Here is a 14279-nt window from a genome sequence, read left to right on the forward strand (position 1 = left end):
CAATCTCCTTCATCCATTCATTAACAACCCCACTGGGAAAACAGTCCAAATAGATGCAGCTAGCAAACAACTCAACACCACATCCCCCACCTGAAAACCCTATGTGGGCAGCACCACATGCTGAGAGAAAAGGCACTATTCTATTCCTGGCCATGTGGTGCAAAAAGACTGTGCATGAACTCTGCTATTCAATTTTCTCTCCACTCTACAAGAGCTGATTCTGGTTTTTCTGTTTCCCTGAGGAGGTGTGTAGGACTGCTGCCTCCTCTTGCTCCCCACAACAGAACCTCTCACCTGAGAAGGTGGCTGGCAGAAAGGTCAGGAACACATGCTGTGGGTTGACCAGTTTGGCATAACATCGCCATTGAGGGGGAAAGGGCCCCATCGTGTCACTCAGCGTCACATCATCCTCAGGCAGCTCTGTGTTGCCAAGGCTCTGATGGAAGAGCAGAAGTTGGATAAATGCATGGCAAATGGCAAAGGCTCAACTTGAGGCAGGTAGCAACCACACAGAGCAAGTTTTTCCAGGCCTGCTGGCTGGCACAGCACTGAAACCACCCTGGTCACCTCCAGACATTCTCAGAGCAGCCTGGCTCTAGAAGTCACCATTCTGGGAGCGGCAGCAGGAAGTACAGCACCACAGTTAGGAGATGCTTAGCCAGCTTTGCTGGAGCTGATTCTCACCTCTAGGCAGTGAGTGCCCATGGTTTCAGAACAATCTGCAGCACAGTACCAGTGCTGCTGTAACAGGTTTGGCCCACAGTGAATGCAACTATCCACACACCTTCTAGATTCCTGCTTGACTTCAGCCACACAATACAGCCTAAACTGCTGTCAAAGGTGGGGAAGAACAGCTGCCTTTCAGCCTTTCTCAGCCCTTTTAACTCTCCTGCTCTTTAACAACTGCTGCCTTGGTTTCTGAGGAGGCTCAGGAGAAGAACAGCAGCACAGCAGTACCTGCAGAGTACTTGTGGAGCCAGTGATATCCCTGGTGCCATTACTGCCAACAAGATGATAGGATGCAGAAGCATCCTGCTGCTCCAGGGTCCCAGAAGCTTTTAGGATTTCTTCTGAAATAGAGCACAGAGAAACCAATCTGAGAAACCCCAACTGAGGATGAGACTTGAAAGCAAGGCTCCTGAAAAACCTCACTGCTCCTGGTGTGACTACTGCCACACTCCTGGTCCGTACCTCTGATCACAGGGAGTGTGAAGGGGGGTTGATGGCCATCACGATCCCGTTGCAGAACCTGCTCCATGAAAGCCACATGATCAGCATCAGCCATGGGGATCTCCCGGTCACTGAGGTCATGCTGAAGGCAGCCATGGAAGAGGTTTAGCAGCATTTCATTGGGCACAAACGAAGAGTCCTTGGTCACCTCCTCATTCTCTGTTTCAAAAGAGAACCATAGCAGCTTCAGAGACAGCATCTCCGTAGCCACCATCTGCCCAGGACCCCAGCAGACAGCCCTTTGCAAAGCAACTCTTCCACATAGCCAGGAATTTCCCCAGCACCTCTGCAAGACTGACTTGGATAGTATTGAGGAGGCCCTGGAGTTTTGGCAGCATTAGTTACCCTGCACTGACCCACCCTGCTACTCTAACTGTTGTGGAGATGCTGGGGGTACACACAAGAAACCACCACCACAAAGCTACTATCTAGGTTCAACAATTTTAAAAGCAGCTCTTGCAAATTATCATCCCAGGAAAGGCAGCAATATAGCTGGACAGCCCTGGGGCTGCAGAGCTGGGAAGAACAACACCGAGCTACTAAAAGCAGCATGGCAGTGCTCACATGCTGCTGCCCAGGGAGACAAGCATGTGGAGCAGGCTGTCCACAGCCATGGAGGGAGGACAAGGGGAGGCAGGTGGTGAAGAGGCACCTACCTTTTGTCAGCATTAGAAAGAACATTTCCACCTGCTGGCACCTGGGCAAGAGTTTCATAAGGTTGAACTGGAATGGGATCTCATGCACTCGAAAGCCAGGCCCCATGTCTGGATCTGCAATAGAGATGAACAGGACCACTAGCATTCCACAAACTGCTCTAGGAACTGTGACTTGAAACTGAGAACAGAGGAGCTCCTCCTTACATCCTTTACAACTTCTATGAAAGCACTTGCACAGGCACACCAGGCCTATCACTGAAGAGATGAGCTCATCTTCCACCTGCTCCTGAAGTCAGCTCCTCTCACACAATTACAGAATGGTTGATATTGGAAAGCTCACCTGGACCAACCCCCCGCTCAAGCAAGGTCACCTTGTCACCTCTCCAGCCTAGGCAGAAAGCCTCAATGCTTTTTTGGCCTTCCCAGGATGAAGCCATTTCCCTGCCAACTTAGCATAAGTGCAACAAAGTGACCCACAGCCATCAAAGTCTATAAAGTTGTCAAAATACCTGCTCTGCCTTCTATGGGCCCTGAGATGCTCAAGACCTAGATTCTTCTTTGTTGCATCAAGCTTGCTAGGACATAGATGGTGGACTCACCTTCAGCAGCTTTGGTGTCTGAAGGAGGGCAGACCCACTCCTTGTTCTGGCACAGCTGGCTGATGTACTCGAAGGTCAGCATGGTGGCAATGCACGCAAGGTCCCGGGGATAGAGCTGCAGTAAGCAGTTAAAGCTCAGTTTATGCAGCAGAATTATCACCCACAAATGCAGAAGAAAAGAGTCTAAAAGCAAGGAGAGGGAACACCTATAATCCTGTTCCCTGAGCTGCCCTATTCTCACTCATTGCTCCCTCCTTCTCCACCAGCCCTTTAGCCTGTTTTCACCTTGCTCAGGAGGACTGCTGGTAGCACTACCTGCAGTCCCCACTCTGGTCCAGCTTGCTCTCCTCCAATGGAATGACTATTCACAAAATAATTAGTATTTTCCCAGCTATCCCAAAGCAGCATTGCATCTACCACACTGCAATCAAGAAACCTGTCATGGCCAGTGGCCAGTTCCTCTTTTAGAAATCTCAGATGCTTCTGTGACTAGCATTCCCATCTCTTCTGGCCCTTGGTATTTACCTGCAGCTCTGTGGTGCACTTACACTGAACCCTTCTCCCTCCACAAAAGATCCCATGCCCCTCCCCTTTCAGGGACTCACCGCTTTAGGTATTTTCTGGTAGGGCAAGCCATGGAGGTGCTTCCAGTTCTCAGCAGTACTGTGGACATGGCCACTCTGTGGCTCTACCCAGCACTCTGTGACCAAGTTCAGTTCTGTGTCTACTTCAATGGCCTCTACCTCTGTATCATTGTCATCATCTGTGGAAAAGCTGGAGGGAAGTCAAAAGAAAAGTCCTGTGAGGTGGCACAGAGCCAGCAGCTCACTGCAGTTTCTCTCAGAGCTGTGAGAGGAGCCACAGGAACCCAAGAGTGGCAGGTGAAGCCCCAGTGACCTGGTGATCAATCCATGACAACTGGTTATGTGTACCAGATGGTGGAGGTCTCCCTCCTTTCCACACTGACTGCAAAAGTCTGGAGCTGTGACTCCACTGCCACCCCCACCAGGAGCAGAACAGCAGCCTCACCTGTCCTTGGTGGAGGTAGAGTGGGGCGGGAAGAGGATGTACTGGACGACACAGGTGTGCTTCTCCCTGTCACTGCTGCTCTCACTTGAGCCATCAATCTGGAGGGGAGACATTGCATGAGCCCTAGCCAGTACCCCCTTACACAGCACAGCCCCATCACACAGCACCACTAGCAGTGATGAAAAGAGGAAGCCTGTCCCAACCCCAAGAAGTCCTCCAGCACAGCACAAAGCAGCTCTCTAACTGCAAATGAAGGCAGAAAAATGCCCAACCCACAAGCTGCTTTACTTTCTCCCTATACATGTCAAGGGTGTGTGCTAGAAGCAGATGATAAATCCTATCACAGGAAGATGAATCCTCCCCAGGACCAGCAATGAGGGACTGTGTCCACAAGAGGACAGCATCCAGGCTCACCTGTATGGGCAGCTCCAGCACCATGTTGATAATGCCGTCCCCGCTGGATGCAAAGTGGAAACCCTCTGACAGACGAACCCTTGCAACAGAGAGGAAGTCAGACCTGCAGTACTTCTCCACCCATACTGTAAGCTTTAAATGCAAGAATGACTGTACCCTTCACCCCAAAACACTGTCCTTCTCAAGACAGGGAGCTGCACACAGAGAATGGGGAGATACGACACTGCCAGAACAGCCTGTGTGAAGATCAGCACAGGCCAGGTACAGTATCACCTCTTGCCCTTTTGCATGTTTTCCAGGACATTTTCTCTCATTTCCTCCAACTACAGCTGCAGAACTGGGTAAAGCACTGACCCAAGTGGTTCTAGAAGCTGTGTATGGGACCAAAACCCTCTGCACAGCAGCTTTAACTCTTACCTATTATAAGGCCTCATAAATGTAATAAGCAAGGTTATTGCTTTCCCTGTATCCCCAGGACTAGCTTGAAGAGAGGATCCCTGTCAGGTGTGCAACTTACTCTGTGAGAGTGGAAAGGAGCTGGGCCACAGCAGTGATGGGCACAGCCGGTGCCAGCCCTGACTGGACACTCCAGATCCAGCGCTGGTGATAGAAGTAGCGGGACAGCGAAGCCAGGGTGGAAGAGGCAGTGCGATTGGCCACCATGGTGAGGGGACCAGACACAGGGGGATGCTCCAAGTTCAGAATGAAGGGGGCTCGATAGTCAGAAGGCAGCTTCTCATACCTAGGAGAGGGCAGAAGTGTGTCATGCTGACATTGAAAAAATCCATATTTTTTTTGTTTAGGGCCAGAGCTGTCTGGATTCACAACCCACTTGTTGGACCCAGGACAGAGTCTTCCAGCAGCAAAATGTGGCTGGCCCAGCACAGGATCCTGCTCAGACAGCAGTACCTAAATTTACTTCCACACTGTATTTCATTAGGAGTGACAAATCTGCCTGTCCACCAGGAATCCCTGCTGCAACTCACAGCCATGCAACCCAAACCCATCCCAACAAGCACCAGTTTCACTCACAGCACTCTCATCCTACAGCTGACAGCACCATCCACAGATCTTCCTTCTTCCCACTTTGCAGGGCCAGGTGGTGACAGCCTGGTGCTCCATCCCTACCTGATAAGCAGCTTCTCCAACGGTTTGTGCAGCACAACAAGGCAGGGTCTGTCTGAGAGGGCCGACTGGGCCCCGGCCACAGGTGGGGACTTGGAGGGAGAACTACTGCCCAACATTTTCCTCTTTGCTTTTGGAGTTGCCTCTTTGCTCTGGACCCTGTGAGGAAAGCGCAGCTGCAAGATTCGGTCCCGTAACTCTTCCACTATCTGTCATGGAAAAAGCAAAAGGTAAACGTGACCAACTTTGTTTGGAGACATAAACTACTCAAAACAAGTGTCTAGAACAAGAGCTTGACCAAAAGGAACAGAACTCTCCTTGAATACACAGAACAGTGGGAGTTAAAGGTAATTTTACTTCTGAGGCACTAGCAAGACCAAGATCAAGATGACACAAGGCTCTTTGGTTCCTATTTTAAGTATTTTTAAAATCAAAAGGAAGATTAAAAAAACCCCAAAGACTATTTCAAGGCTGAAGAAGTTGTCTTCCAAAACTCAGCTTAAAAACAAATTAATTGCATGCCAGCTCCTCCACAGAAGCAGTCCAAGCACGCACCCTCATTTTCCCTCCTCCTCTCCTCAACAGCCTACAGTAAATGTAAACTAGTCCATATCAGCTGTGGGAACAGTTTGGCTCTGTTTTATTTATTCCCCCACTACCACGTTCATTTGTCAAACCTCTATGGCAAAAGGTTTCAGGAGCCTGGGTTATTTTTTAGGTTTTTTTTTTTTCCAAGATACTTTCACAATGACTTCCTGATTACTCTTTTAAGCTTTTAGTAGCTCTGAATATAGTTCAGCCCACACTTGCATCTGATTCCCACAATAGCCCAGTGTTTTCTTTGAAATTTCTAGAGTTAGGGTTCTTTCCACAATCTTTGTTCAAATTTTTCAATTTTTATTACCATTGTAGGCTAACAGAAGAACAGCAGCTCTCCATCTTCCTCAACATTAACTATTTCAGTAACTTTTCCCATCATTACTATGTCTTTTTCAAGGAAAGCTATGTCCCCAAACACAAATGTTTAACAAGAGTTCTTTCCTGCATTGTACTGCCACTTGGGTCCCCTTCATGGTTTCATATTGATATCACAGAATCACTAATGGTGTTTAAGCTCCCAAATCCCACTGTTTTGCACTTATCCATACTGGCTTCCAGTCACCACTGTGCTGCTTAGGTGTCAACAAAGCTCAGAGGCTGAAATAGCTTTGTGCCACCTGCACATTTCCTCAGCTCAGTACACGTTACCTTTCTGCAAATGAGTTCTCTACCCTTTGACTAGAAAAAAGATTGAGAAAATCACAAACAGCTTCTGCTGTGATGAAACAGACCACTTTTTCAATTCCCTTCCTTTGTTCCCCAAGGCAGTTTGCTTTATGATATCCCATTTCTACAGTTCTACAGTCATGCCCTATACAAAGTCTCACCAAAAAGCTTTCTAAAAGTCGACTGTATGACATGCTTTCCTTCCCTTCAATATTGGAAATTTGAACTGCTCAGCACAAAACTCCCTTTCCATTAAATAAAGCAGGCTAAGTTCTACTGCCATCCTCCACACTGAGTAGTTAATTAGCTCTATGGCAGGCAAAAAAAATATATTGTGGATGATACAATTTATGATCTACATAAAGTTCCTGCTGCAATGACCTGGAGCTTGCCTACAGCTGCAGGGTATGGTGCCTGTCTTACACCTTCTTCATAAAAGAGATATTAATTTGCACGTGCCAGAGGGAGCTCCTTCAAAAAAACCTGTCACTTGGCATTACCAAGCCCACATGTTGACCCAGCAACCAGTGCCCAAGTCCTGGATCCCCTAAAGTCATGAAAGGGAAGATCTGCCAGAGTGCCAGAACATTCAGTATTATCTAGGTTCATTATCTCAGAAAGAGATGGCCCTTCCCATGTTTGTTAGCTTCTCCTCAGACTAGTCTCTAACACTAAAGCTAAGCTAGACAAACCAAAGAGTTCTTTCATGAAGATAAAAAAAATCTAGATTTTATGATAAACCTCTTGTTTATATTAAAAAGTTCACACAGTTTAATAGCAGAGCATCTTTCTCATGCTTTACCTAGGAATACTTAGACTTATCTCAGCCATTATAACTGGAGAATCAGTCCACACAGTAACTCCACCTTCTGCATCTAGGGCAGCTTATTTCTTTTAATAACCCTTTCTTACAAAAGGGTTATTAAAGTCTATCTGACAGACTTAATCCTGAAAACATTTCCTAGGTACTATTTTTTTTTTCTCTCCCTGTACTGCTTATGTGGGGCATTGTTTGCATTTTAACTATTAACTTCCTCCCTGCCCAACAGATTCAATATACATGTACTGGAAGAGATAGCCTAGGGAACATGTAGTACATCTATCACAGAGGTTTTTACAGATGAGTCAGACAAGTATCGGCTGTTCTTTACAGATGGTATTGATTGTGCTTTGGTCAGAAGGATACACTAAATAATCTTTAAGTCATTTCATGCCCCACAATTGAATTAAGCAGTGGAAAAAACACCCACGTGACCAGCTATTTTACTGATCTTCAAGTCTTTGGGTTTATATCTTTCATGGACTTAACAAAGAAAGTTTGTCCCAAATTACTCTTTCTCTTACAGCAGATTCAAACCCATCTAAGTCTTAACATGGTAGTTACTTACTAGAGGGTAGCTGCCCACAGTGTTGCCTGTGATCTACCCATCATTTCCACATTTAGAACTTCTTGCTCTGCTCCTACCCCATGAAGCAGACAGCAGCTCTCACCTTGTTCCTGGCCTGTGCAGGTGTGCCAATGGGGAAGCCCAGCCGGAGAACCATGCAGGGAGCTTTGGAGATGATTCGTACCACATAGAACGAGGAAGGGGTAAGATCTTCAGACCTATGGAGGAGGGATTAGGACAAGGCTGAAATGGCATAGGTCTTGCTGCTCTGACATGCCAGACCAAGCAGAGGTCTGCTCCACACAGCCCAACAGCCCACACAACTTCACAGTAACACGTATCAATTCTAGCATGCAGAAGCCCCTCAGCTGGCTTCCCTCTCCCTCTGGGCTGCACCTGAACACATTGGAACAGTTCACAAACTGCAGGATTTCATACCCCCTTGTCTAGCTCTCATCCTCTCCTGTAAACATCTGCTTCAGGCCCATAGCTGCATACTGGTCTAACCAGATCCTTGGTGTGGCCACACGCCCAGTTCCCCACACAGCACTGCTTCAGAGCCACTCACCCGTGGATCAGCTTGACGTAGGAGTAGCCCTCCACCAGCACGAAGCTGCTCCAGTCCCGCAGCAGGGAGGTGAGTGCTGAGTGGGAGATGCGGCACTGGATGGTGCTGTAGCGGCCATTGTTACCTGGCGTGTGCAGGTGCTTGGGCACAGGCCTGCAGGGTGGGACAGAAAGTCATTTCAGAGCTGCAGTATCTCTTCTTCCCCCAAAACCCACAGAGGTTTTGCTACATCCATCCTACTCTGACTGGTCTATCAGCCTTTTTTCCTCCACAGCAGCCAACGAACAAGCACCTCCCCTAATCAAGCATTGGGGAGGGTCATACTCCTGAGTGCACTGGAATTTCCACACTGCAGAGAGCACATCCCTTGTATCCTATCTCCCTCCATGCAATATATAACTATTATTCACATTACTCTGCAACTAGGACCAGCCTCAGGAAAGCAATGCTTTTGGAAAAGACATTTTCCAGCAGCAAACTGTGGGTTAGCTCCCAAAGGAATGGTCCCATATGCCCTGCAATTGGGAAATCAAAGCCCAAGAGGGACTTGAGAAACAATTTATCATTCCAATCAAAGATGACTTCTCAACCTACTGCCCCTCTCGGATAAACAAACGTTTAGCATCCATCAGGCCCCACTAGTGAGACCCTTCCCTGGGCCATAGGCACCTGCAGAAGAGCTGCAAGTCCTGGACAGGCTGCTTTCCCAGCTGGCCCACAGTGTGCCCACGAGCTCAGCCCTGCCCATCACATACGTGTCATGCTCCAGAAGGACGACTATACGATGCATGTGCAGCCACCTCTGCCAGAAGTTGGCATCCATGGAAAGGATGGGCTTCCAGTAGGAGGCAAACTGGGAATGGCTTGAGTCAGACCCACTGTGCTGCAGAGATAACACCTGAGAAAATGACAGGACAATATTCAGCATGAAAGCTCTCCACCCAGAGAGACCAAGAATTTCTCTAGCAGCTGAGCTGTTGCAAACTAAGAAGGCCACATCCCTGGCTTTGGGTAATTTCCTCTGAACAGAGTAAGTGTGTTCACATTGAAACAGGCAGTACAGCATAAGCAAAAATAAATTAGGCTCCTGAAATGTCAAGTTAATTAGGAATTTAACTACTTAGCATCAAGTAAATCAACCATGAAAGATAGCATATGTAATGGTGTGCCTTCTGATTGAGAGGGGGATATATGGCTTGTGTCAGCAAAGTAATTAAACAATGAGATTACTCATCTGAAAGTGCTCAGGCAAATAGGGTGCCAGAATGGGTGGCATTGGGCAACTCTAATAGGTCTATATGGTGACATTGATTCTATCAACTATAACTGACAGCTCTACCCACTCTTCTGACATAGAAACACAGTGGTGGTTACCCATAAGATGGGATGTTCCAGATATACTGTGGCATGCATAGCCCTACATAAGGAAAATGTACTAAGCAAACCTAAAAAAGAGCTTAAACAATAAAATAAAAGGGATAGTTCTCTGAAGGTAAATCTCCCCTAGCTTTAAGATCTGCTAGTCCTCTTCCATCTATGAAAAGGACACTGGTAGCAGGGAACAGATAATATGCTGGCTCTTCTGCTTAGTGAGTTCCAATGAGGTTGAATTTTGCAGTGGAAACTATTAGCTCATATTTTGTTTATTTTCTGCTGTGCAGATGACAAGTATCTCTCTTGCACCTTCCACATGAGTGCTCAGAGCAACGAGCCTATTAAACAACTATTCAGCACATTGTGTATCTTCACCTGACACTACTGAGCTACATCTCCAGGGCACTGGTTGCACAGCCAGCAGCAACTCCATGCCTATGGGGTATCCACCGAAAAGGCACAGCAAAAGCAAGTGTGTCAGCCTTCCCATCCATCTCTCACATCACAGCACTACAGGAGAAGTTTTCACAGCACACTTAGGAGACTTGCTGTTGGGCTTAGAGGTGTAGCTGCAACAATTAAGACATAGCATGATGTCTCAGAGGGGAAAATGTATGGCATGGGATGTTCACTGCACCACACCTGAACTCTCTGACTGAGCAGGATAAGATGAAGACAAGATGAGCAAGAGATGAAGCCTGAGTACAAGAATAAGCAGGGGAGACAACCTGTCCCACATTAAACAGAGAGAGAGGGAACATACCGGAGTGGTGGATCCTGGGGGGATGTAGAAGAGGGGCACCCCATTCTTGGTGCTCTCAGGAATGGTAAAGTGTTCTGGGACTGTGTCAAAAGACTGCAGATGTACCAACATCTGATCTGTTTGGTTGATGCTGGAAAAGAAGAGGCAGTTAGCAAAAGCGCATGCTCTCCCCCTTGCTGCCCCAGTCAGTGCAGGGCTTGCACACACAGCACTCTCTATGTCCTGGGAGCCCACCTACACCAACAGAGCTTTATAGGGAATGCTGCGATTCCATGTCCATGTGCAAAGTGCGTTTTAAAGGGGCTCCAGTGTAGAAGCCTCATACATACAGAGGATGATCAGAGTTGGAAATAAAGTGCTAGAAGAGGAATCTGACAGATAGCTGGGAGTAACAGTCACCCCGGCCAGGAAACAGTTGTGACCCACAAGCACTTCAGCCCCAGAGACATGTGAGATGTGTTTGCTGCTCCCAGTGTGACCATGCAGCACAGCTGCACGGGTGTGCTATAAGAACACATCACCTCCATGGGATGGCAGTCAGAGGCAAGGTTTGTATCCCAGGATCCGGATCCAGGAGCAGCAATACCATTACCCTGAAGCATTCTTACAAACTAGATCACAGACCAATTCAAATCTTTTCCTTGGCTAGGCAGCAAGCTTGTAATCAGCCATGCCCCTTCCTCAGAGCACACTCCTTTTGAACCCTAGGTTGGGACACCCACCTGCAAAACCCTCATCCTAGCATGCCAAGGAAGGAATTACTTGGTGACACTGGAAACTGCTGGGCATGGTCCAGCTCACCTCTGCAAGGTGTTCCAGAAGCGCCGGATGACGGTGGTGCGGTACAGACTGGTGATAGGCTTCCTCATGGTGCAGCTGATGTCATGCAAAATGTCATAGCTTCCCTCCATTGTCACTTCCACCCAAGTGCTGCGTTTTGATGGGTCCAGGGGCCAGGGTGTCACAGCTAAGTACTCAATCCTCATGTTATGCTTCCAAAGCAGCACTAGTTTCACCTCCAGCTGAGATCCACCTGCATGGGAGCAGAAGAGAAAGTTCAGATGCTTGTTCCGTACACATCTGAGCTTTACCTCTGAGCAGGGACTTATGAGTACCATGAGATTGATTGATTGTTGAGGGGAACGAAATAATCTAACAACTGTCTGCTTTAGCTGAAGTCACTCTCTCCAGCTGAGGGAGGCTTTGCTTGCACTGAAGCGCTTGGTGAATGGTTCGCAATTCTTGAAGTGTAAATGTACTACCTACACTAGAGAAGGCAACTGAAACTCAGAGGAGGTGCTGACATTTGCAATGGGCTCTTTTCTTCACAGCCTCGTCTTTATTTCCAAGAAAACAGTTTTTTTTTTTGCACAGATGAGCAGGGTCATTCAACTATAAAGTTTTGTCATCCACACTGCAGTTAATCCATCCCATTCCAGAAACACAGGCATCTGATGGACACAGATCATAAACAACCTGGAAGATGAGGCCTAATTCTTGAATCAATCTCTATTCATCCTGCAGAGATTGTATTTCATGAAATCTAGAACTTAAATCTTCAAAGCTTCTCACCATGTTTACCCTCTCTTCCCAAAGTAAGATGTTAAGAATGAATATTCACCTATTCTTCAAATCATACATTTTTACCTTTCCCCTAAGTGAGCCTGTCTAACAAGATTAAGAGAAAAACCTGACAGCAGGCCTTGCTGAGCAAACAGAGCACTCCTGCTGACTGTGCACGTGTATTTGCACTGAAACATCCCAGGGAAACACATGACCATGTTGCGATTCCAACTGCTTGATCATCTATTCTATGTCCAGCCTGCTCTACAGTTTGCCAGACTTGCAGGGTTTGTGTGATAAGTGATTGGATGTGCTGGAAACCTGAACAGATCATCAGCCTGGATGCTCGGTTTCCTGCAGAGTTGCATTTGCTGCTGTCATAGGCACATCATGCTATCCCCCTAATGGGCTGATTGAGCTCCACTTTAAAGCCATCTTGTTGCTCTCATGGTCCCTGCTGGGAGGCACCCTCCGAGTACTCTTCCCCCATCAATGTTTAGAAGAAACCTCCGGAGTCCATGCCAAATTCATGCTTGGTTGTTCTTTTGATTAGATTATTTTTATTCTGAGAAACTTCATTTCCATAACATTGACAAGGAGTGTGCAGTACTAAGAAATCCATACCCAGTTTCAGCTGTTACTGTGACAGAACATTCATTCCCCTTAACACACCCAGACCTTCCTGCACCTTAAGAATTCACCTTTCTTGAACAAAGATGATCAAAAGTGTATACTATACTTTGCCTGTACTTAATCTGAGGGATTAGTAGGATTTTATTTAAAGGTCACTAATATTTTCTGCAATGGATAGTTTGTGTTACTACAAATGGACTTGCCAGGACTGCACCATCTGTTGTTTCCTATGAAGATTGTCTTGTGCATCAGAGAGGCTAAACAAGACTTTATAGATTAATCTCTTTTTATTTCATACTGTCACCTCACTCTTACTCCTTTAGGGCTCATCCACTGTTTTCTGCACAATATTTTGGTTCTCATAATAAAGCCTTTCCACTTCATCAACAGCAAACATGATAAGCAAATTCCCACATTTTTGCTTATATCATAAATGAAAATATTTCCAACTTCCACTTCTGTTTCCATTAGTCATCCTGGATTCACTCCCATGATCCCACACGAACGAAACTAAAAACACAGGCAAAATATTTATTTGGCTTGAAGTTACATCTAGATGAATCTTTAGCTTTTTTTTTTTTTTTTTAACTTCAAAGCAATCTCTTTCTGGTTCCTGAGTTAATAGCATACAAAATTTTTTCTACTTTGATTTCCTTCACAATGTCCAGCTCTGTTTTTTTCAGAAAGCTCACTTTGTTCTCCTGATTCTTGTCACTAGAGAATAGCCATTCTCACTGCTCAGCTAGCTCCCAGCCAGTTTTGGTGCTGCACTGATTCACAGAGGAAGATTATGTTTTGAAAACCATCCTCCAGGCCGCCCTCAACACAAAATGGTCAGTGAGATTTTTGGGTTTTTTTTGGTTACAGAGGAAGATCCCCTGACAATGTCCCAGGAAGTAAAAGAACTGGGCTCCATTACACACCATGACCCCATAGATTCTTTCCCTTCCATACCTTCCAATCCTTTCCCCTTCATATGCACTTCTGTATTCCTAAATAACCAAGTTGCCACCTAAATACCTAAATATTTAAAAATCACACAGTGAGTGTAACCAGAGCACTTATAAATATCACAAAAAACCTCTCCAGGCAACTCTGGAGAGCACAAAGCTAGCTTTTTATTCTATTTTGTCTTTGGTAAAGTGAAGGAGAAAAGTGATGGTGTCAAAGTCCACAACTGCACTTTCCCCCTGTTGCTTCACAGCCAGCTGGCTCCTTAACAGCCTTTTGCTGTTTTGGCAAGTTTTGGCAATCCAGGTTAACTAACTGTTCTTTGTTATATACTTCTCTGTAGAATGGCTCAGAGAACCCTGATTAGCCAAACATGCTTTTCCTTAGCAAAGGCAGTGCTGAATGTCTAAATGTCTTGAATCATTTCTCAACTTTACTTTAACCTGTTAGTTCAGCAAATTTTTCACCAACTCCGCAGAGCGTTTAGCCTTTCCAAAGTATTAAGTAACATTATCTGCTACTGGTCTGAAAGCTGCATAGAAATACACTCCATGTTTTTGAAACCTCTGACATTCCATATTTAAATTTCTTCTAAGAAAATACACAGAAAGTATTTCTGGCTCAAGGAGCTCCTGAGCTGCAAAGAGCTAGAGGAAGGAAAGGAAGGAAAAAGGAAAGGAAAATGGAGATTATCATCATGTGTGTTTATCCTGCTCTTAC

General features: G+C 46.2%; 1 protein-coding gene across 4 annotated transcripts in view; it reads right to left on the reverse strand.

The window, feature by feature from the left end:
* SZT2 (SZT2 subunit of KICSTOR complex) overlaps positions 1 to 14279 on the reverse strand; it is a 54537-nt gene that overhangs the window by 30433 nt on the left and 9825 nt on the right. For all 4 annotated transcript variants that reach the window (XM_053950953.1, XM_053950952.1, XM_053950951.1 and 1 more), the window contains exons 10-24: positions 11214 to 11445; positions 10413 to 10542; positions 9031 to 9173; positions 8276 to 8428; positions 7811 to 7925; positions 5057 to 5262; positions 4446 to 4670; positions 3929 to 4007; positions 3515 to 3612; positions 3091 to 3259; positions 2486 to 2600; positions 1887 to 2000; positions 1192 to 1389; positions 958 to 1070; positions 295 to 436 (exon numbers count right to left, since the gene is read on the reverse strand). In XM_053950953.1, coding sequence (XP_053806928.1) covers positions 295 to 436; positions 958 to 1070; positions 1192 to 1389; positions 1887 to 2000; positions 2486 to 2600; positions 3091 to 3259; positions 3515 to 3612; positions 3929 to 4007; positions 4446 to 4670; positions 5057 to 5262; positions 7811 to 7925; positions 8276 to 8428; positions 9031 to 9173; positions 10413 to 10542; positions 11214 to 11445 — 2232 coding nt within the window. The remainder of the gene's footprint in view (positions 1 to 294; positions 437 to 957; positions 1071 to 1191; positions 1390 to 1886; positions 2001 to 2485; positions 2601 to 3090; positions 3260 to 3514; positions 3613 to 3928; positions 4008 to 4445; positions 4671 to 5056; positions 5263 to 7810; positions 7926 to 8275; positions 8429 to 9030; positions 9174 to 10412; positions 10543 to 11213; positions 11446 to 14279) is intronic.

Source organism: Vidua chalybeata, chromosome 9 (assembly GCF_026979565.1).
Source record: "Vidua chalybeata isolate OUT-0048 chromosome 9, bVidCha1 merged haplotype, whole genome shotgun sequence".
Lineage (NCBI taxonomy): Eukaryota > Metazoa > Chordata > Aves > Passeriformes > Viduidae > Vidua > Vidua chalybeata.